This window comes from Nicotiana attenuata, chromosome 2 (genome assembly GCF_001879085.1).
Source record: "Nicotiana attenuata strain UT chromosome 2, NIATTr2, whole genome shotgun sequence".
Lineage (NCBI taxonomy): Eukaryota > Viridiplantae > Streptophyta > Magnoliopsida > Solanales > Solanaceae > Nicotiana > Nicotiana attenuata.
Window position 1 is genome coordinate 641,104 of NC_031990.1, and position 25,574 is coordinate 666,677.

Below are 25,574 nucleotides of genomic sequence, written 5' to 3' on the forward strand. Positions count from 1 at the left end.
GGGAAGGCGCGTGATGTATCATTTATGGTAGGCGAGAAGGTTCTCCTGAAAGTCTCGCCGAGGAAGGGTATTATTGAGGTTCGGGAAGAAGGGCAAGTTGAGCCCCAGGTTTATAGGCCCATTTGAGGTGTTGAGGCGAGATGGGGAGGTTGCTTATGAGCTTGCTTTACCTCCCAGCATATAAAGAGTTCATCCGGTTTTTCATGTGTCTATGCTCCGTAGGTACCACGCCGACTTGTCACATGTGTTAGACTTTAGCACTATTGAGTTAGATGAGAGCCTGGGTTATGAGGAGGAGCCAGTTGCCATTGTTGCTAGACAAGATCGCCAGGTGAGATCCAAGAGGATTTCCGCGGTAAAAGTTTAGTGGAGGGGCCAACCAGTCGAGGAGGCGACCTGGGAGTCAGAGGAGGACATGCGGAGCAGATATCCACAATTATTCATCTCTTCAAGTATGAATCTAAACCCATTTGAGGACGAACTTTTATTTAAAAGGCGGAGAATGTAACGACCCGACCGGTCATTTTTCATTCTAGAACCCCGTTCCCCTGAATAAGACTTCCCATACTTGCTTTTACTAATTTATGACTTGGGGGATGGCTAGTTCGGGATTTGGAAGAGTTCGGATTGAAATCGGAACACTTGGTTCTTAAGGTTGGCTTAAAAGGCCAAGTTTTACTTAAGTCAACATTTTGAGTAAACGACATCGGAATCGGGATTTGATAGTTCCAACAGGTTCGTATGATGATTTCAGACTTGGGCGTCTGTTCGAATCGGGTTTTGGATGACCCGGGGGCTTTTTGGCGCCTAATAATGAAAAATTGTTCTTGAAGGTTTTAGAAGTTCCTTAAATTTGGTTTGGAGCGGGTTTTGGTGATATCAAGGTCCAAACGGAATTTCGAGACCGGGAATAGATCTAACGTAATTTAAGACTTGCACGTAAAATTTGGTGTCATTTCGAGTAGTATAAGTACATTTTGGCGCATTGGAAGTAAATTGAAGAACTTGAAGTTCATACATTTGATTCAATTGGTTTTAGGGTGTGATTCTTAGTTTTATTGTTGTTTCGGGCATTTCGAGAGTTCGAGCGAGTCCGTTTTATGATTCCAAACTTGTTAGTATGTTCGGGCGGGGGCCCGGGCTCCCCTAGTGCCAATCGGACTAGGTTCGGACCAAGTTGTGAATTTGGAACCACAGCTGAATGCACTGGATCTGTCATAACCGCATCTGCGGTTGCTCAGGCGGAGGTGCGAGCTCGCAGGTACAGACCAAGCACCACAGAAGCGGCCAAGGAATGCAGCCCAAGTTCCGCAGATGCGACCCCTTCCTCCGCAGAAGCGATTACCTGACCGCAGATATGACCTAGCCGGCCTAGGGCTTTTTCGCAGAAGCGGACCATTATCCGCAGATGCGGCCCTATGACCGCAAATGCGGAATCGCTGGGGGCAGTGACCTTCATTTAATACGGGCTTAGGCCATTTTTACTCATTTTCTTCCACACTTGGGCGACTAGAGAGACTTTAAGGAGGGGATTCCGACCTAGCTTTTGGAGGTAAGTAATTCCTACCAAATGTGAGTTAAATATTTAGATTATGGGTAGATTAACATTTAAAAATTAGTGAAAATCAAGGGTTTAGAGGAAAAGCCTAAGTTTTTGATAAAAACGAGATTTGAACACGAAATCGATTATGAAACTTAGTAAAAATCATATATTTATGTTTCTAAGGTTATGGGTAACAACTTTCTTTGAAATTTTCCGAAATTCTAGCATGTGGGCCCGGGGGTGAATTTTAGGTATCTTGCAACTTGGGTTGGGTAATCACTTTAATAGTGGAAGTATGAACTTTTGAGCATAAATTGATTAGTTTATATGATGTTTGATTAGTTTCGAGTCATTTGGCAACGAATTTTGGAGGTTTGAGCGCATTCTTGAATTGGGAATTAGGCTTTGAGACGAGGTAAGTCTCCTTTCTAACCTTATAAGAGGGAATTAACCTCATAGGTGAATTAAATAAATGTTTGTACCTATTTGTTAGGGCTACGTACGTACGAGGTGACGAGAGTCCGTACGTAGCTACTATTATGCTATTGTCAGGGTAGTTTAGGACTCATTTCATGCTATATTTGAAATGTTTGCGTCCTTACTTGCTAATATAATCACTTGAGTCATGTTAGAAATTGATAAAAGAATTATAGAAGGTTATATTCACTTACTTGAAGATTTGTATGAGATACTTGATTGTGAATGAGAAATTTGTGTCTTCTTAAAAGTAATTGTTATTTGTGGATTGGGCCGAGCGCCTCGGTAGTAAATAGATGCATCTATGGTTCGCGCCGTTCAACCATCCGGCAGTGCACAGTTTAATATTACTACATCTTATTAGTAAAATTAATTACTTACCCCAAGTATTTACCAAATTTGACATGTTAAATCCAAATCAAATTACAATGATTTTGAGAGATTTCAAAGACTTTGAACTGACCGAAAAAGAAAAAACACTTTGAACCTTTGGGATAGTTAGGTGAAGGGCAAATTTGGAATTCACATTCCTTGACAAGTTTCGGTTCTGTGCTATAAATAAGCCCACACAGTGAAGTATTACAACTTTCAATTTTCCATTCACTCTCCTCAAAAGAAATAAAAAAATGGCTCTCAAATTTAATTCCATCCTTGGGTTTCTCTTAGCTCTGGTGATTGCTACCGTTCTTTTCCATGTCTCCGCCGCACATGGCGGTCGGAGAGAGGTTTTGGCGGGAAGCTGGAGTCCCATAAAAAACATAACGGATCCTGAGGTGGTGGAGATAGGAAAATTTGCGGTGAATGAGCACAACAAAGAGGCGAAGACCAAGTTAGAGTTTGAGAAAATAATAAAGGGAGAGAGCCAAGTCATTGCTGGAACAAATTATCGACTAGTCATCGCCGCCAAGGACGGTGGTGAACCGCACCAATACATGGCAGAGGTGTGGGACAAGCCATGGGAGAAATATAGGAACCTTACTTCATTTAAGGATTTACGATGTAATGAAGAAAAAGGAGAACAAAATTGTCTTTTTGCTTAAGTTTAGTTGATCATAACGATGTTAGATCTGAAGGAAGCATCTAATCTGCAAAAAAAATATAATGTAGTTTAGTGAAGATAATAAAAGCAATCATATATATTGCATGTCATCTTTTTATTTAATGTTGTGTGATCATTTTCTTTATGTTATTTCTTGTTAGTCATTTGATTAGGTTAAATTTCTTTTTCTTTTTTTTTTGTTGGGATTTTTGCTTTTTTTTCTTTTTTTTTCCGGTGATTCCGTTCGGCCGAGCCAGCTATCGAAAGTCTTGTAAGCAACCTACACTAAGCTACGCGAGTTAGAAGCTAAAGTGAATCTTTTTTTGGTATCCTTTTTCTTTTGAAGTTCATGAATGTAGATGGATGTTACTTATCAATTCATCAATCAACAATATCTCAATCTCCGATGAATAATAATTTGTTATAGTTTGTGTATATTTAATTCACACTATCCAAGTTTACTTCAATCTAGTGATAAATAATCTTATTCAAGTTTATCCCAATCCAATAATAAACTGTTTGCCTTCTAAGGTTCTAGGAATCTTGTAATCTCATACTAATACTATACGCGGTCAATCTTTTTTTTGAGGCAGCAGCCCTCTATTATTCTGAAATTATGGCTGATTAAAATAACAAAACTGTTGGAAAATATTATTGGGTCGGGTCCACTGACAAGAGGTGCTAGATGACACATAAACCCATTAATAAGTCCTCCTTTAAACCCTACTTATAAGGGAGAATTACACAAAAATACAGTTCACCTACATACATTGCAGCAGAATAACCCAGTTATAACTTTGCAAATCTGTAGCCCATTAACAATAGGCCAACATTTGAAAAATAAGTATTTTTTTTTCTTTTTTCATTCTGCAGATCTTCAAGCACGAAAATTTAGTGATTTTTTATTCTTCTTCCCCAAGTTTGTATATATTCCTATTCCAGCTACAAAAAATTCAAATTCATATATAATGCAACTTGAAAACCTTAAGTTTTATTCTTTTCCAACTTCCAAATAGCATAAATAAAAAATAAAAATTAAAAAAATTATTGCACGTTCATGATTTTGCAAATAAATCAACAAGAAAATTCGATTTATACATAGATTGAACATATAAAATTTTAATTTTAGATTTAACTACACATGTGCATTACATGTATAATGATGTATAACTTTGTATAAACTTGTATATACAATCTCTAATAATGTATATCAGAAAAATAAGACAAAGAAGAAGAAAAGAAGAAAGTGTCAAACATCCATGGATGCCTACTATACACGTACAATGTATATACACACTTATACATTAAAAATATATCTAATTTATACAACATTGTACGCATATATACATACTTATACATATTTATACAATATTGTATAAGTTTGTATAAACACTACCTATACAAGTTTACACCAGAAAACACCTTATGTCCATCACCACATTACAGTTTTCGGTGGTTGCTGGTGTTGAATTTTTCCGGCGAGGTTTTGGCATTCAAATCTGGGCTTCACCAGTAGCAAAGGATGAAACAAAAACTAAGAGAAATAAGAAAATATAAGACGAGGTCGCCGGAGATGCTCTTTTAGGCAAGATCTGATAGTTTTTGGACTGATATGCCAAATTTTATTGTGGTTCCTTAACCTTTTTTTGTCAATTAACTCAAAAATCGAAATCTAATTGACATAGAATGGGAGGATTATCACGAGTATGTGCAAAAAAATTCTGTAATTTTTAGGGAGAAGGAAGAGAGAGGCGAGTGAAGAGAGATTGAGTATGCTGGGAAAGAAGAAAAAAAAAAGAAAAAAACCCTAGAAGTATGTCTTTAATAATGGGCTAAAGACTGAAAAGTTTCTTTCAAGATATATACAACCTGGGCCAAACCGGGTAAAGGCTTCAAACATGGGCCATTTTTAGTTGGGTTGTTGTGCCAAGTGATTAAAAGCGTAATTCTTTCTACTTATAACCTATAAAATACACGATTATGAGTGTATATAGGAAAAAAGTTTTTCTAACGTTTCTTATGGGAACCAAATGACGACTAGGGTTCGGGTAAATTTTAAAAATAGCTAGATTTACAACTGCTCGTTCAAAAATAGCCCAATTTCAAAAGTAATCGAAATTTAGCCACTTTTTATATAAAGATAAATCTGAGCGAAAACACTGTTCAAAACCCGGAAAATACTCCAGTATATTATGCTGGAGTTCCAGCATAAGTATACTTGAACTCCAGCATATTATACTGGAGTTCCAGAATAAGTATGCTGGAACTCCAGCATAATATGATGGAGTTCCAGCATAAGTAAACTAGAACTCCAGCATAATATACTGGAGTTCCAGCAAGTATATTGGTCCAGTATAATATACTGGAGTTTGGAGCACCGGTGCTCCAGTCTCCAGTATATTATACTGGAGCCAGCAAAGTATACCGGTCCAGCATAATATTCTGGAGTTCATACACAAGTGCACCGAACTCCAGTATATTATGCTGGATCGGTCTCTATTGCAGCAAAATAATGGCTATTTTTTATTGTCTTGGTAAACGCTGACTATTTTTGATTGACCAGTTCGAAAACTGGCTATACCGTGCTATTGTTACCTAGGGTTCGAATCTCTGTATCTTAGTGGAAACAGAGAGTCCATCTACCACGTGAGAATTCTCAACGACTAGTAATTCGAGTCGTGGTTGCTACAGCTGATCTGCTTTCGCTAAGGAGAAAGTCATAAGTCTCCTAACTCGTTTTATAACAAAAATAAAGTAAATTAATTTTGTCATGGAGTGCAAAGTAGCCTTGTTCATGTGTTGAATATGAGGGAAAAAGACAGTGTAGCTTCACGTGAATTGTTGTGTGCATTCTCTCTTGGGATCCCTTAGTGACACAACTTTAACGTTGAGAGACAAATAACTGTCAATTTATCGCGATAAAGTTATAAAAACTAATTTTTACTACAAAAAATAACTCAACCATATCTATAGATTGCAGAAAATAAAAAATATCCAAAATTGCTAAATTTGATATCGGTAACACAAAATAGACTTTCACCTTAGCAACTCACCATACATAATTTCACGTGATACCCGTTAAAAAGAACATAAAGAAAACTCATTTTCTCACCCGCTTAAAAAAATGTGTCACATGGTGAAATGCATTGGATATTAAATGAATTGTGTTAACAAGTAAATGCCACCACTTAAAAAAGAAAGTAAAGAAACCATTTTATGACCCAAAAGAATTTTCATAATGTGTCATATGATGAAATACATCATATATTGTATTGAGTCGAAAATTAATTTTTCTATTTTAGTTATGTGAATATGACGTCTCATTATATGTGGGAACTATGGTAGCTCATAATATAAGACATAATGATCAATCATCTATAGTACCTGACCATGCAAAACGTAAATTAGTAATAAAAAAAAACATTGTGTAAACAAAATGTAACGACTCGACCAGTCGTTTCGAGCAATTGCACTTTATTCGGTAGTTTTTGGGTATGGGTAGCTCCTTATGATGTATTATGACTTAAGTGAATCGTCGGTTTTGGTTTTCCGGCTATTCGAAATTGATTTGGAAGAATGATTCTCACCTAGAAGCTTTAAATTTGAAAGGTTTGACCAAGTTTGACTTTTTAGTATTTGAACTCGGATTGAATTTCTGATGGTTCCGTTGGGTGATTTTAGACTTAGGAGCGCATCTAGATTGTGATTTGGAGGTCCGTAGTAGAATTTGGCTTGAAATGGCGAAAGTTGAAATTTTGGAAAGCTTGACCGGGAGTGAACTTTTGATATCGGGGTCGGATTCTGATTCCGGAAGTTGGAGCAGGTTCGTAATATCAAATGTGAACCGCGTGTAAAATTTGAGGTCAATCGGACGTGATTTGATAGCTTTCGGCATCGATTGTGGAAGTTTGAAGTTTCAAGTTCATTGATTTCGAATTGAGGTGTGATTCATCGTTTCGATGTTGTTATGTGTGTTTTGAGGCCTCAAGTACGTACGTGTTATGATATGAGACTTATTGGTATGTTCGAACAGGGTCCAGAGGGGCTCGGGTGAGTTTCGGATAGGTTTGGGTTGTGTTACGCTCGTTTTTTTTTGTTTCGACGTCGTTTCTTCAAGCATAAATGGTACTACATTAAGCAAATGTGCTCCGATTTCTAATTTTATTAAAGTGTTAAATCCGTATCGTAATTACGGAGCCATAGCAAAAAGAATCGTCGAATTCGGACATCGTATGAGGATTTTATGATCATTTTACTAAGAATTGGGTTGCCAAATTTTTCAGATTAATTACGAAATTGCCACTGAGTTCGTATTTAAAAATTTGCACTATTTCTAAATATTGAAACCAAACATATCTCCTTCAATATGGAGTGATTCAAGAGCCTAACTTGATTAAAATTTTACGAGGAATCTATTGGAGGCATCAAAAATGAGTTTCGGGATCGTGTGGCACAAGAAGCAAGGAAGAATAGCTGGCAGAAAAATATATAAAACAAGAGTTTGTTCATTTGGTCATATTTTGAGTTGGGGAGCTCGGATTTGGGCGATTTTGGAGGCGATTTTCACCATATGGACTGGGGTAAGTGTTCTCTACTCGGTTTGGTTATATTTTATGAATCCATCTTCGTTTTTGGCATTTGATTGATGATTTCAAAGTGAAATTTGGGGGGTTTTGCCTAAATTAAGTTTCATAAAGTGAATTTTTAAGTGTTTAACATCCATTCGGAGTTGTAATTGGATGAAATTAGTATGGTTGGACTCATAAATTAATGGGTTGTCGGACTTTGTGAGTTTTGTCGGGTTTCGAGATGCGGGCCCGGATTGGGCTTTTTGGCCGATTTTGGGCTTTTAATTAAAGATTCGACCTTTTTCGGTTGGGATTGGTTCCTTTAGCATTGTTTGATGTATTTGAGTTATTTTTGGTTAGTTTCGAGTCATTCGGAGGCCGGAACGCGCGAGATGTCATTTTTGGAGCATCGCTTGGCTTGCTCGGTGTTGGAATCAGCTTGCTCAAGATAAGTAACTCTTCTAATCTTAGTGATAAATGTATGAAGCCCCAAATTATGTGTTGTGTGTTTGGTATTGAGGTGGCATACATGCTAGGAGAAGGACGTGTGGGCGTGCACCCTGTGAATTGTGACTCCGTTGTTTTCCCTGGCACCGTTTAGTGACCCTAGTTCGTTGATATCTGTGTTTTCACCATATGATTAATTAATTGAGCTGTCAATCATGCTAGATATCATGTTTAGGCTTTATGCTAATATTGTTCGGACCCATAGTGGTCGTTTCTTGCTGTCACCTCACTGATTTCATTGATATTTCGTACTCAGTCATATTCATGCATTCATATCATATCTCAGTCTCAGTTGTTATTTATTGATACATCATATCATTGTTGTCGGGCTAGTTTCATGACATTGAGAGCCCGAGAGACTGGAGAGATTGATGACTGAGTGAGGCCGAGGCCTGATTGTGAGGATATTTATGGGATCGGGCTGCATGCCGCAGAATGTTTCATTGATTTATACCATGATTGGCTTGTTATAGCGCCTGGGCTGAAAGAGCCCCTCCGGAGTCTGCACACCCCCAGTGAGTGCAGGTACCTACTGAGTGCGAGTGCCGAGTGATTGGGAGGATTGAGTGACTGTGAGGACTAAGTGACTGTGAGGACTGAGTAACTGTGAGGACTGAGTGACTGTGAGGACTGAGTGACTAGGAGGACTGAGTGAATTGATACTCTGAGAGTATGCATATGGTTTTATTGCTGAGTCGCATTGCATTTAACATGCACATGACATACATGCATAGAGATGCATTTTCCTCATGTTGTACGGTATCACGTCATTCATGACTTTTTACACACATTGATATGTGGGCATAGAGAGGTAATTCACACATGCTATCTGGAAAGAAAATGAAACATCATATTTACTGTTGAAAGGATTTTTGGGAAAAGTTACAGTTTTCAAACTTACTCATATTATTGACGATTTCGGTAAAGGATTTGGGCTTTCATTGTTATACTTGAAAAGCGAAACTGTTTTCGGAAAGCTATGAAAAGGCTGAGCACTTTATCTCTGAGCTATTTCTTTATTTATTTGCTTTACACTGTTATGAACTGCTATTTGGTTACTGGTGTTGGACCCGACCTATGTTCCAGCTCGTCACTACTTTCAACTTGAGGTTCGGTTTGTTACTTTTTGAGTACATGGGGTCGGTTGTACTCATACTACACTTCCTGCACATTGCGTGTAGATCTCGGATGTCAATGTTGCTGTATTCGATGAGAGTTGGATTGGAAGATGTGCCTGCGTCCCTGTTGTAGCTTCCTCTTGTTCATGGTAGCCTTAGATTTTAAAACTCTGTTTATGTACTTTTCAAACAGAAGATGTATTTAATTCATATCGGCTTTGTAAATTCTATTCTTAGAAGCTCATGATTTGTACTACCAGTCCTCAAGAAATGTATAAGATTTAGATAATTCTCTTGTTTAAACTGTCATATGGAATATTGTTGGAATCGGATAGGATAGTTGGCTTACCTAGCGGGTTGTGTTAGGTGTTATCACGACTAATGGATTTTTGGGTCGTGACACAAAAAGATTTTAGAAAAATCTTGGGAGGATACTATTGGAATTTTGTCTAGTTAAAAATTAAAAATCAAATATTTTGAAGGTGCATCCATTCATCTTAAATTGATTTTTAACTTCTATAAATAGATGCTTATTTTTACAACAGATACTAACGTTGGCATCTGATTCTTATATTCATCTCATACTACTTTTCCAATTTGCCTTCACAATTAGAAAACTGCTTAATTTCGTGCACCAAAACCGACCGAAATCGGTCGAAATTTGAGAAAAAGCGACCGATTTTCGACCGCTTTTAATTAGTCGAAAAAATAGTGGTCACTAAGGTGTTGCGACCGAAGGCGGTCGCAAATTTCCGACCAAAGTCGATCGGTTAATTCAACACGTTGACTGACAACAAAGACAAATATATCGACCGAAATTTTTTTATTTATTTTTTTCAAATATTGACCGATATCGGTCGGAATTTTAAATATATAATAATTTTATAATTCTTTGTAAATTGTATATACCTCGGTCGGTATATATATTAAATAAATAAATAAATTTAAAAAGATATTTTTGACCGACTTCGGTCGGAAATTTCAAGATTCTACAGATTTCATATTGAAATTTTCGACCGAAATCGGTCGGAAATTTTGAATTTCTAGCAAAAATATGAGATTTCGACCGACTTCGGCCGGTTTTCTAGGTAAACACCGAGCAGAATATGCCTGCTTTTAAGCTACACCACCTGCCAATTACAACCAATATCCATCCTATAATGGCAGCATTACATTGCTGTCATTCAACTATAATTAACCAACAACAAGAACAATTAACCAACAACAACCACAACAACAACAACAATTAACCAACAACAACCACAACAACAACAATTAACCAACAATAACGCTAATAACAACCACAACCAAAACAACAAAGCTAATAACAACAACACTATACAAATGTACAATAACAAAATAATATCAATAATACAATCATCATTCAAAACTATTCCCAACTAAATACTCACAAATTCAAGACTTTGTTTAGCAATACACATCATTCATTGAGTGTTTTGTATTGCATCATCTCCATCTTCACTACTAGAAGCTTCATCGTCAGCATGGTTCGAAGGATCACGACGAGAAGGATTAGCATATGGGGAAGGGTCGCGTGACCAGGGAATAGGGAAAGCACCACTAGCAAGAAGATTTGCCAGCTGACCTTGAAGGATATTAAATTGTTGGTCCCTCTTTTCTAGCTGAACTTGAAGGGTACCAAATTGTTTATCTTTCTTTTGTTCTCTAGCCTTTGTCTCTTCAAGCTCTGCTGTCAGCTTTGCGATCTTCTTTTCCATAGACGAGATAGTCGACCTATCAATTGCCTCGCCATGGGCGGAAGTCCCTATACCTTGCAATCCAGCCCTGTAGCGTAGAAATGGTCTCTTTGGAAGGTGGTATGCAACCATATCCTCTTATTAGGACCACCGACAACATCTAATCATATCCTCTGCGCTTCTTTGTCTGAAAGGGGTGGTCGCTCGCCTTGCTCATTCGGTGGCAAGCTCAGAGTGTACTCCTCCACAATAATCTTGTAGCGACCCTTTATTTAGAAGATAGAAAATTATTAACTATATAATATTATAAACATTAATTTTAAGTTATAGTAGTTATGAAACTTACATATGTAGTCTCCGCCCGGTCCTCGGCCCATCTAGTTGGATCTGTTGGTGCCTTCTTCTTCCGGATGTGAGTCTCCATGAAGAACTCATCATGAGTCATCTTCCTCCCATATTTTTTTTCCTACAAATATAACTTAATTTATAGAATTAAGTTACATAATAAACTTTAATTAAAAAATACAACATAGTCAAACACTAGAATATTCAATTAATTAAGCCATTCAACTAGAATAATTATTTATTATCTCCTTTTTTTTTTTTGCCTTTTCCTTCTCATTTTGATAGTCCAAAAAAAAGCTACTAAATAGTACAATTAAACCATCTTAATTTAAGAGGCTACAAAAACTATTTAAAGAGCTAATGTCAATACGTATTAAAGAGGCCACAAAGCCTCTCAATCTCCCATTCTCACTTCAAATTTTTGGAAAGTGTTAGTTCTTCTGTTGCTAAATTTGGTAGAATTAAATTACATAATAAACTTTAGTTACAAAATCCCAAAATCCCTAAAATTCTAAATTGTAAACCCTAGTTTATACAATTGAAAGAATTTATATAACTAAAATTAACAAATGTGGATAACTAACCTTCAAAGAGAGGAGAAGGGTATGATTTTATGAGTGGCGCAGCAGTGGTGGAGGAGCAATGGTGGCGCGGCAGTGGTGGCGGAGGCGCAATGGCGGCGGAGAAATAGTGGTGGCGCGGGAGAGACTAAGTGGGGGTTTGATTTTGGGTGAGAAGGGAGTGGTGATGTGATTTGGTGAGATTTGGAAAGGATTTTTGGATGTGGAAGAAAGAGTAAGAGAAAGAGTAAAGAGAAAAGTAGGGAAGAAAACCATTTAGATCTTCCCTTAATTAGAAATTTTCGGCCGAAGTTGATCGGAAAATATCGGTCGGTATCATTAAGTTCATTTTGACCGTTTGACTACACATAACCGACCGAAATTGATTTTTAATTTTTTTTTATAGTTAATATAATTACAATACCGACCGAAGTCGGTCGGTTTTTGTCAAAACACACACACGCGCGCACACACAAAATTCTGACCGAATTCGGACGAAAAAATTTAATTAAAGCTTATTTTGGTTGGTAAATTATATATATATATATATATATATATATATATATATATATTAGAAAACCAATTGCCTTAGGCGGGAAAGAGTAATTTCAAATATACCGACCGATTTTGGTCGGTATATTTTAAAATTTTTAATTAAAAATTATTTTGGTAGATAATATGCTAACCAGGTCTTGATCAAAGATTGACCAATTTCCGATCGATATCGGTCGAAATTTTTATATCTTTGTTGTGGGACCACTATTTCCGTTGTCACAAATACTTTTTTATGACTTTTGCAACCAATTTACTTATTTTCCGACCGATTTCAGTCGGTATTCTATGGAGGGATTTTGCCAGTTTTCTAGTAGTGCTATAGTTAAATCAAGTTGCATTTTCATTTATGTCTAAATTTTATTTACAAAATTCCACCAGCAATCCTTCTCAGATTACTAAAAGCGAAGATATAGCTTCAAATCGGCCTCCTAATGCTAAAACAAATCAACGTACATAAATTTTAGCTCCTAATCAAAGTTTAGGGCGGAGGTTGTGGCAGAAACTCTAGCGGCTGTGAGTTTTCCTGGAGTTCCCAAAAAAAAATTAATATGATAGTAAAGGTAGTTATAGTGGTTGAGGGCCGGTAATCTGGCGGAGATAAATGGTGATTAATAAAATTGAAGATGTTATGAACATAAAAGAAGAAGAAGAATATTGCAGAGAAAAGTAGGGAGAGAGAATTCTTATTGATTTTGGGATCAATTACAATGGAATAGAATGTCACGACCCTAAAATCGACCCGACCGTGATGGCGCCTATCGTGAAAATAGGCCAGCCGATACAAATCCCAAATCAAACTAGTTTTTCATAAAAGACATTTTTTAAGCTATTTAATTGATAATGTCTCATAACATGGGTCTAAATAACAAGTGCGGAAAAATAACACAAGCCCGACATCGGGGTGTCACAAGTCACGAGCAACTACAGGGTCTGTCTAAGTATAATAAAGGCTATCATAGTCCGGAAATAATGATACTAAGAACAGTCTGAGTAAGATAAGAAGGAGAAGTGCAGGGCTGCGAACGCCAAGCAGCTACCTTGCCGACCCCGAAAGACCTGCTAGAAGAATGATCAGCGCTCACTATCGCGACCCGCAACTCCTGGATCTGCACACAAGGCGCAGGGAGTAATGTGAGTACGCCAACTCAATAAGTAATAAAAGTAAATGAAAACTGAGCAATACGAAATCAGGTAATTCCACATCATGGCACTACAATAAGCATAGTACATTTTCAAAATAGTATAGAAATCATTTAACTCATTTAAAAATCCAAGTTCAGTGAAAATTCTTTAAAATATGTTTTTCTAATAGTTTCAACAGAGAAACAATGAAATTTAGAGTAAAAAAATGATGAAAGTCACAGATAGCCCATCGGGCAAGACATGTATCATAAACCGCCCCTCGGGCAAAATATCAACAGAACCAGCCCCTCGGGCTACCTCTCAATCACTCGTAATCAGCCACTCGGGCAACAACATATCACTCACTCTGGGTACCCGCGCTCTCTGGGGGTGTGCAGACTCCAGAGGAGCTCCTACAGCCCAAGCGCTATCACAAGCCATCTCGTGGCATAATAAATCAAGCCTTCGGCCTCTCATATATCACAAACAGTACAACATACTGTGGCGCGCAGCCCGATCCCAAGATATCCTCACAACACAGGCCCTCGGCCTTACTCAGTCAGAATACCTCTCAAGCCACTCGGACTAACAGTAAAACAGGATGCTCAGTAGAAATATCATTTATGCATCAAATCAGGGTAAATAAGACTGAGTTATGAAATCAGTAAAACATAGCATGACTGAGTACAGTTATTAAATCAAAACAGTGAGGAATTTCTGTTAAAAAGCCCCTAAGGGTCCAAATAGTTGGCACGAGGCCCAAATATGACATTCAGCCCAAAACATAGTAATACTTTCTAACATAAGGTAATATCAAGTAGTTTCAGTCAAATACGCAACTTAATAGTTGCTACAGGACGGACCAAGTCACAATCCCCTACGGTGCACGGCCCTCACGCTCGTCATCTAGCATGTGCGTCACCTCAAAATAGTACAACAATGTGAAATCTGGGGTTTCATACCCTCAGGACAACATTTTCAATCATTACTTACCTCAAACCGGATCGAACTCTAACCCGCGATGCCTTTGCCTCTCGACTCGGCCTCCAAATGCTCCAAATCTAACCAAAGTCAGTATCACATCATTAATACACGCTAAAGGAACAAAGTCCAAGCGAAAATAATCAAATTAACTCAAATATCCCGAAATTGGCCAAACCCGACCCCCGGCCCCACATCTCGGAATCTGATAAAAATCACAACACTAGAATCCTTATCCCCTCACGAGTCTATACATACCAAAGTTACCAAAATCGGACCTCAAATGACCCCTCAAATTCCCAATTAAAGCTCTCCAAAACTCAAGCCCTAACCATCAATTTTCACCCCAAATTCCCATTAATTTCATGATTAGGTAGAGGAAATATCATCACAAACACCAAATACAAAGCCCAAGTAACTTGCCTCACTGAAATCTCTCAATTCCTCCTTAAATTCCCGGCTTGGAGCTCCAAAATTGCACAAAAGTGGTGAAAGAATCACTGAAATTTGCGAATGGGCCTTTTTATACATTCTGCCCAGCACTTTCACACCTACGGCCCATTTCAGGCACATGCGGGCCACTTCTGTGGTCCAAATAACCGCATCTGCGATTTTAACTTAAGTCACCAGCTTTCGCACCTGCGCCCCAGGCCTCGCACCAGCGGGCTCGCAAGTGCGGTCAACTCCTCCGTTCCTGCGAGAAACTTCACATTTGCGGTTCCTTCCCATGCCTGCGGTCATCGCACCTGCGGTCCCCACTCCGCAGGTGCAGAAACAAGAAAAGCAGCAAAAATTCTGCAACACTAACTCAACTCCAAACCTTCCGTCAACCACCCTAATCCATCCCGAAGCCCTCGGGACCTCATCCAAACATGCCAACAAGTCATATACCACTATTCAAACTCGCTCCAACCTTCGGAACACTCAAAAAAACACCGAAACACCAAATCACCCTCGGATTCAAGCCTAAGGATTCCAAAAACTTCCTAATTCCGCAAACAATGTAAAAACCTATCAAACCTCATCCGAATGACCTGAAATTTTACAAATGACACAACGGACCTACTCTAATTTCCGGAACTCCAATCCGAACCCGATATCAAGATTTCCACTGCCAACCGGAAAACACCAAATTTCCAATTTCGCCAATTCAAGCCTAAATCTACCACGGACCTCCAAAATACATTCCAAACACGCTCCCAAGTCCCAAATCACCTAACGAAGCTATCCGAACCATAGAAACCCAATTCCGAGATCATTTATCCACAAGTCAACTTCCGGTTGGCTTTACCAACTAAATAGCCAACTTAAGAGACTAAGTATCTCATTCCACCCTAAGACCACTCCAAACACAACACCACCAACCCGATAGGATGAAATACAGCTGAATAACACACAAGGAAGCAGAAATGGGGAAAACGGGGTGGTAACTCATGAAACGACCGGCCGGGTCGTTACATCCTCCCCCTCTTAAACAAACGTTCGTCCTCGAACGAGTCAAGAAACATACTTGAAGCCTCAAACAGGTGTGGATATCTGCTTCGCATCTCCCGCCGCTCTCCCAGGTAGCCTCCTCCACAGGCCGACCTCTCTACTGCACTTTCACTGAAGCTATATCCTTTGATCTCAACTTTCGGATTTGCCGCTCCAAAATAGCCACTGGCTCCATATCATAGGTCAAATCACCGTCTAACTGCCGTGCTAAAATCAAAAACATGAGACGGATCGCCAATATACTTCCGTAGCATAGAAACATGAAATACCGAATGCACATTCGACAAGCTAGGTGGCAAGGCAAGCTCATAAGCCACCTCCCCAATCCTCCGAGCACCTCAAAAGGCCCAATGAACCGAGGACAGATCATGAACCTTCCTGTCAGCATAACTCTTTTATCTCGATTGTGTTGTACGAAGCCGCTCCCGAATTACTTTCACCTTGTCCAAAGCATCCTGCACCAAGTCTGTACCCAAAGCCTGGCCTCGCCCGACTCAAACCATCCTACTAGAGATCTACATAGTCTCCCATATAAGGCCTTATATGGAGCCATCTGAATACTCGACTGATAACTGTTGTTATATGCAAACTCCGCGAGCGGTAGAAACTGATCCCATGAACCCCCAAAATCAATGACACAAGCGCGCAACATGTCCTCCAATATCTAAATAGTGCGCTCGGACTGCCCGTCCGTCTATGAAAGTTGTGCTCAACTCAACCTGAGTACCCAACTCTCGCTGCACGGCTCTCCAAAACTACAAAGTGAACTGAGTGCCTCTGTCCGAAATGATAGAAACTGGGACACCATGCAAGCAAACAATCTCTCGGATATAAATCTCTACAAACCGCTCTGAAGAATAGGTAGTACACACAGGAATGAAGTGCGCGGACTTGGTCAGTCGATCCACAATCACCCAAATAGCATCAAACTTCTTCAAAGTCCATGGGAGTCCAACTACAAAATCCATGGTGATCCGCTCCCACTTCCACTCTGGAATATCCATCTGCTGAAGCAAGCCACCCGGTCTCTGATGCTCATATTTCACCTGCTGACAATTGAGGCACCGAGCTACAAATCCCACAATATCCTTCTTAATTCTCCTTCACCAATAATGTTGTCTCAAATCCTGATACATCTTCACAGCACCTGGATGGATAGAATACCGCGAGCTATGGGCCTCCTCAAGAATCAACTCCCGAAGCCCATCCACATTAGGCACACATATCCAGCCATGCATCCTCAATACTCTGTCATCACCAATAGTCACATCTCTAGCATCGTCATGCTGAACTCTGTCCTTAAGGACAAGAAAATGAGGATCATCATACTGGCGCTCTCTGATGCGATAAACCAAGGAAGACCGAGAAACCACACAAGCTAAGACCCGATCGGGCTCCGAAATATCCAACCTCACAAACCGATTGGCCAAGGCCTGAACATCAACTGCAAGAGTCTCTCCCCAATAGGAATATATGCCAAACTTCCCATACTCACCGCCTTCCTACTCAAAGCATCGGCCACTACATTGGCCTTCCCCGGATAATACAAGATAGTGATATCATAGTCCTTTAGCAGCTCCAACCATCTCCGCTACCTCAAATTAAGATCCTTCTGCTTGAACAAGTGCTGGAGGCTACGATGATTAGTAAACACCTTACAAGACATACCATAAAGATAATGCCTCCAATTCTTCAATGCGTGAACAATGGCAGCCAACTCTAAATCATGAACAGGGTAGTTCTTCTCATGGGGCTTCAACTGACGAGAAGCATAAGCAATAACTCTACCCTCCTACATCAACACACACCCAATACCAATTCTCGAAGCATCACAATACACTGTATATCAACCTGAAGCTGATGGCAAAACTAACACTGGAGCTGTGGTCAAGGCAGTTTTGAGCTACTGGAAGCTTGTCTCACACTCATCCGACCACATGAAAGGCGCACCCTTTTGAGTCAATTTGGTCAAGGGTGATGCTATAGATGAAAATCCCTGAATGAACCGACGGTAATAACCCGCCAAACCAAGAAAACTGCAAATCTCTGTGGCTGAGGACGGCCTGGCCAACTCTGAACTGCCTCTATCTTCTTCGGATCAACCTGAATACCCTCACTGGACACCACGTGCCCCAAGAAAGCCACTGAAGTGAGCCAAAACTCACACTTGGAGAACTTTGCATAAAGCTTCTCCTCTCTCAACTGCTGCAATACAACTCTCAAATGCTCAGCGTGCTCCTCCTGACTATGCGAGTATACCAGAATATCATCAATGAATACAATAACAAACGAGTCGAGATAAGGCCGAAACACGCTATTCATCAAATGCATAAACGCTGCTAGGGCATTGGTCAGCCCAAAAGACATCACAAGGAACTCATAATGACCAATCGGGTCCTGAAAGCTGTCTTAAGAATATTTGAGTCCCCGATCTTCAACTGGTGATACCCTGACCGGAGGTCAATCTTGGAGAACACCCTCGCTCCCTGAAGCTGGTCAAATAAACCATCAATACGAGGCAGAGGATTATTGTTCTTGATTGTAACTTTGTTCAACTGCCTGTAATCAATGCACATCCTCATCGTACCATCCTTCTTCTTCACAAATAGAACAGGTGCACTCCAAAGCGACACACTAGGCCGAATAAACCCCTTTATCAAGGAGTTCCTGAAGTTGCTCCTTCAACTCCGCCGGTGCCATACGATATGGTGGAATAGAAATAGGTTGAGTGCCCAGCACCAAATCAATACCAAAGTCGATATCCCTGTCCGGTGGCATGCCCGGCAGGTCTGCAGGAAACACATCTAGAAAATCCTCACTATCGGGACTGAATCCATAGTAGGAGTCTCTGCACCGACATCCCTCACAAAAGCCAAGTAAGAAAGACAACCTTTCCCAACCATTCGCTAGGCCTTCAAAAATGAAATCACCCTACTGGAGATAAAATCAGTCGAACCTCGCCACTTAATCTGTGGCACACCAGGCATAGCCAATGTCACTGTCTTAGCATGATAGTCCAAAATAGCACGACACGGAGATAACCAATCCATGCCTAATATCACGTCAAAATCCACCATAAAAAGTAACAGAAGGTCCACTCGGGTCTCCAAACCCCCAATAGTCACCACACACGATCGATATACATGATCCACCACAACAGTATCGCCCACCGGAGTAGATACACGAACGGATAAAGCAAGAGACTCACGGGGCATATCCAAATAACGAGCAAAATATGACGACACATATGAAAAAGTGGAACCAGGATCAAATAACACAGAGGCATCTTTATGGCATACTGAGACACCCGCATCTGAAGCAATAACATCAGGTCTGGCGGGAAGTGCATAGAAACGGGCCTGACCACCACCTAATCGACCTCCCCCTCTAGGGAGACCTCTAGCTGATTGTCCTCCACCCCTAGCTGGCTGGGTGGGTGGTGAAGTAACTGGAGCTGAAGTTGATGGCTGATCCTCTACTGAGGCGGACCCCCATGACGATGAGGACACTGCCTCCACATATGCCCCAACTCTCAAAACTCATAACAACCCCCTGGTGCTGGAGACGGGGACTGAAGGGAACCCCTAGCACCGGGATGGCTAGCAGAAGAACCTGGCATGGAAGAGCCTTGAAGTGATGGAGCACGGGACGAACTCTGAGCTGGAAGGGCACTAAGTGAGGAATGGCCCTGATGAGAACTGTGAGAACAATGGCCCGATGATGCCCCACGAAACTGGGCTAGCTGACTGAGCACGTCTAAATGGACGGCCTCTGTCGTGCTGAAACTGACCTCTATAAGGAGATCCACTGAATCCACCGTGACCACAAGGCCTCTTAGCCTCCCTCTCAACCCTCTCCTGACCACGAACCATCTCAATCTGTCGAGCTATGTCAACAACCTCATCAAAGGTAGCACCGGATACTCTCTCTCTGGTCATAAGCAACCGAAGCTGAAAGCCAAAGCCATCTATAAACCTCCCGATCCTCTATCGATCTGTGGGAACCAACTAGACCGCATGACGAGCCAACTCGGAGAACCGCATCTCATACTGTGTAATAGATCTATTACCCTGACAAAGTTGCTCGAACTGTCTGCGCAACTCCTCTCGACGAGACTCAGGTACAAACTTCTCCAGAAAGAGAACGGAGAACTGCTGCCAAGAAAGGGGCGTTGCGCCAACCGGCCTACGCCTCTAGTAAGCCTCCCACCAACTAAGTGCAGCCCCGGAGAACTGGAAAGTAGTGAATGAGACCCCACTGGTCTCCAGAATACCTGCGGTCCGAAGCATCCTCTGACACTTATCCAAGAAACCCTGTGCATCCTCACCCTCAGCACCACTAAATGATGGAGGCTGAAGTCTACCAAACCTCTCCAATCTGCGCTGCTCGTCCTCTGGCATAACAGGAGTTAATAGTCCTGAGCAGCTGTAACCGGCTGGGCTGGAGGTGCCCCCGGTGTCTGAAGTCCCAGAATAACCTGCTCGGGTGTACGAGCGGCGGGAGTCTGAGTGCCTCCCCCGGCCTGAGAAGTGGCTGCTGTAGTAGAAATTGCGACCCCCTGAGCAAGACTAGTGCACACGGTCGAGATCTGAGCTAACGTCTCCTGAAGACCCGGAATAATAATAGGCACAGCGGGTGCCTGAGCTGGTCCCGCTGGAGCATCCCCCATTGGGATCTGATCATGAACCGGGGTGGCTGGTGGATCTGCAGGTGTTGCCCTAGCTGTTGTGCGGGCTACACCCCTGCCCCTACCACGACCTCGACCACGTCGTCAGCCTCTAGTGACCCCAACTGGTGGTACTGGTGGTCGTCTGTCCTGTCCGGTAGCACGTGTCCTCACCATCTGTGAGAGAATAGAATAATAGAGTTTGGTTACCAGAATCAACAAATTCGCACGACAGGGATTCAAGAATGTGAATTTTATCCTAAAGGTTCTGCAGCCTCTCGAAGATAAGTACAGACGTCTCCATACCGATCCGCGAGACTCTACTAAACCCGCTCATGACTCGTGAGACCTATGTAACCTAGGCTCAGATACCAACTTGTCACGACGCTAAAACCGACCCAGTCATGATGGCACCTATCGTGAAACTAGGCCAACCGACACAAATCCCAAATCAAACTAGTTTTTCATAAAAGACATTTTTAAGCTATTTAATTGATAATATCTCAAAACATGGGTCTAAATAACAAGTGCGGAAAAATAACACAAGCCTGACATTGGCGTGTCACAAGTCACGAGCAACTACAAGGTCTGTATAAGTATAATAGTTCGGAAATAAAGATACTAAGAACAGTCTGAGTAAGATAAGAAGGAGAAGTGCAAGGCTGCGAACGCCAAGCAGCTACCTTGCCGACTCGAAAGACCTGCTGGAAGAATGATCAGCGCTCACTATCGCGACCCGCAACTCCTGGATCTGCACACAAGGTGCGGGGAGTAATGTGAGTACGCCAACTCAGTAAGTAATAAAAGTAAATGAAAACTGAGCAATACGAAATTAGGTAATTCCACGTCGTGGCACTACAATAAGCATAGTACATTTTCCAAATAGCATAGAAATCATTTAAATCATTTAAAAATCCATGTTCAGTGAAAATTCTATAAAAGATGTCTTTTAACCAGTTTCAACAGAGAAACAATGAAATTTAGAGTAAAAAAAATGATGAAAGTCATAGATAGCCCCTCGGGCAAGACATGTATCATAAACCGCCCCTCGGGCATAATATCAACAGAACCACCCCTCGAGCTACCTCTCAATCACTCATAATCAGCCCCTCTGGCAACAACATATTCACTCACTCTGGGTACCCGCGCTCACTGGGGGTGTACAGACTCCGGAGGGGCTCCTACAGCCCAAGCGTTATCACAAGCCATCTCGTGGCATAATAAATTAGGCCCTCGGCCTCTCATATATCACAAAACAATACAACCTGTTGCGTCGTGCAGCCCGATCCCATGATATCATCACAACACAGGTCCTCGGCCTTACTCAGTCAGAATACCTCTCAAGTCACTCGGGCTAACAGTAAAACATGATGCTAAGTCGAAATATCATATGCATCAAATCAGGGTAAATAAGACTGAGTTATGAAATTAGTAAATCATAGCATGACTGAGTATAGTTATTAGGAATTTCAGTAAAGAAAGCCCCTAAGGGTCCAAATAGTTGGCACGAGGCCTAAATATGGCATTCAGCCCAAAACATAGTAATACTTTCTAACATAAGGTAATATCAAGTAGTTTCAGTCAAATACGCAACTTAATAGTTGCTACGGGACGGACCAAGTCACAATCTCCAACGGTGCAGGCCCTTCACGCTCGTCATCTAGAGTGTGCGTCACCTCAAAATAGTATAACAATGTAAAATCCAGGGTTTCATACCCTCAAGATAACATTTACAATCATTACTTACCTCAAACCGGACCGAACTTTGACCCCGATGCCTTTGCCTCTTGATCGGCCTCCAAATTCTCCAAATCTAACCAAAGTTAGTATCACATCATTAATACATGCTAAAGGAACAAAGTCCAAGCGAAAATAATCAAATTAACTCAAAAATCCCGAAATTGGCCAAACCCGACCCTGGGGACCACGTCTCGGAATCCGATAAAAATCACAACACTAGAATCCTTATCCCCTCACGAGTCTATACATACCAAAGTCACCAAAATTGGACCTCAAATGACCCCTCAAATTACCAATCAAAGCTCTCCGAAACTCAATCCCTAACCATCAATTTCCACCCCAAATTCCCCACTAATTTCATGAATAGGTAGTGGAAAAATCATCACAAACACCAAATACAAAGCCCAAGTAACTTACCTCACTGAAACCGCTCAATTCCTCCTTGAATTCTCGGTTTGGAGCTCCAAAATCGCACAAAAATGGTGAAAGAATCACTGAAATTTGCGAAGGGGCCCTTTTATACATTCTGCCCAGCACTTTCGCACCTACGGCCCATTTCACGCACCTACGGGCCGCTTCTGCAGTCCAAATAACCGCATCTACGATTTTAACTTAAGTCACTAGCTTCCGCACCTGCGCCCCAGGCCTCGCACCTGCGGGCTCGCAGGTGTGGTCAGCTCCTCCACTCCTGCGAGAAACTTCGCATCTGCGGTTCCTTCCCGCGCCTGCGGTCATAGCACCTGCAGTCCCCACTCCGCAGGTGCGAAAACAACAGAAGCAGCAAAAATTCTGCAACACCAACTCAACTCCAAACCTTCCATCAACCACCCAAATCCATATCGAGGCCCTCGGTACCTCAATCAAATATGCCAACAAGTCAAATACCACTATTCAAACTCGCTCCAACCTTCGGAACACTCAAAACAGCACCGAAACACCAAATTACTCTCGGATTCGAGCCTAAGGATTCCAAAAACTTCCGAATTCCGCAAACAATGTAAAAACCTATCAAACCTCATCCGAATGACCTGAAATTTTGCACACACTTCACAAATGACACAACGGACCTAGTCCAATTTTCAGAATTCAAATCCGACCCCGATATCAAGATTTCCACTGCCGATCGAAAAATGCCAAATTTCCAATTTCGCCAATTCAAGCCTAAATCTACCGTGGACCTCCAAAATACATTCTGAACACGCTCCTAAGTCCCAAATCACCTAACGAAGCTATCTGAACCATAAAATCCCAATTTATCATTTACCCACAAGTCAACTTCCGGTTGACTTTACCAACTAAATAGCCAACTTAAGGGACTAAGTGTCTCATTCTACCCTAAGACCACTCCGAACACAACACCACCAACCCGACAGAATGAAATACAGCTGAACAACACACAAGGACGTAGAAATGGGGAAAACGGGGTAGTAACTCATGAAACGACCGGGCGGGTCGTTACATAGAACCCCTCTATTTATAGGGAAAAAGTGACTTAGCCACCAAGTAAAATCCCTACAATCTATCTAAAATATAGACATTCGCCTTAAATAAAACTCTATTTATAACACTCCCCCTTGAATGTCCATTCAACAGATAATGTGCCTTGTTAAAACCTTAACTAAAATAAAATCCAGTGGAAAAAAATTTCTAGTGAGGAAAAAGAGTACACATATGTAACAATACGCCTTTTGGTTGCCTCGTTAAAAACCTTGCAAGGAAAACCCATTGGGACAAAACCTTGTAAGAAAAAAAGAGTACAACGCGTATTAACTCCCCCTGATGAGAGCATCAATTCACATCCTTGAGCCTTCGCATTCCAATCTTGTGCTCTAGCTTCTTGAAGGTTGACGTCGGCAAAGATTTGATGAATAAAATAGCCATATTAACTCCAATGAATATGTTGCACCTTGAAAATCCTCGCTATCACATTATCATGCTTATAATTATAGCAAGATACATATGTGCGCAAATAGCACTTAGGATATGGTACTTCAGGATCAAGAATTGTATATGCTTAAAGCGATTTAAATCCTTCAAGGATTGTTATATAAGTTAAGTCATATAATAGACTTTAATTAGATGCATATCAAGTTTTCATTCCATGCTAGAAAAATAAGATATTGAAAACTGATTGCAGATATCATTGACTTTATACTTTCAAGTGTTTGAACTACATGTCCAAAACTACATGTCTTTCATATGAAACCAATTCTGTTTGAATTGTGTCTCTTCTATTTGGCCAATATTTTTGTGTTTGTATTCGACAGACTTGAGGTCCTCATCTATAATTAGCGCTATGATAGATGTCGTCGACGAACATTTTATATCGGTTCCAATATTTTTTCATACATAACATAGAGATCTCTTCATTCATATTTTCAGGTACCCGAACCTGTCTAAGATTTTATGAAGTGTTATGTCATGTGATCTTCTAAATCAGTTGCCTCCTTATTATGATCATTTGCTCATCTTATTTATAAAGAATTTTATTTGAAACCGATCTGTCTATACGCTTTAAGCGTACCATAGACTCTGTCCTTCTAGGACTTATCTAATATAAGCATTTGCAGTGAGAATATTGTTACTTTTTTTGGGTCCGCAAATGCGTCTGGCATGCTTTGCAACATATTGCAGATGAATTATCGTTTTATGAACTTCAAGTTCATATTGTTTATTCGAGGATCTAGATGTACAAATGATAATTTGTTCCACATAACTTTTTCTCAATTGTTTATCCTGTCTCCCACTCATGTTAGAAAAACCAACTTGCTTCCTCAACTTTGAAAATCCACCTTTGTGCGTTATAGTGTTAATCAAAATATACACCGCACATCAATAATAATAAGATGGAATTATTTGATTCCTGGCCTTGAACCACTTGTGAGGGGAGAATGTAATATAGTTTTGTATATAACCTATATCATACTGATATAGATGACCTTGTTCTCATAAGCAACAATTTAGCTATTAAGTGGAGACACTCAATAAATTATTTTGCTAAATCAACTGTGATGTAAACCAACTTATCAAGATGAACTGTCTTGAATAGAGAATCTGGAAATTATGCTCTAAATTAAATTATTGTGCAAGTTACCTCGCAAACACCAGGTTGTAGGTTAATAATAATCGCACATGTAACCA

General features: G+C 40.6%; 1 protein-coding gene across 1 annotated transcript; it reads left to right on the forward strand.

Moving 5' to 3' along the window:
• Nucleotides 2,616-3,236, forward strand: LOC109222484 (cysteine proteinase inhibitor 1-like). The gene has a single exon (XM_019386842.1). It carries the CDS (start codon nucleotides 2,647-2,649, stop codon nucleotides 3,058-3,060), a length of 414 nt encoding a protein of 137 aa, XP_019242387.1. The 5' UTR covers nucleotides 2,616-2,646; the 3' UTR covers nucleotides 3,061-3,236.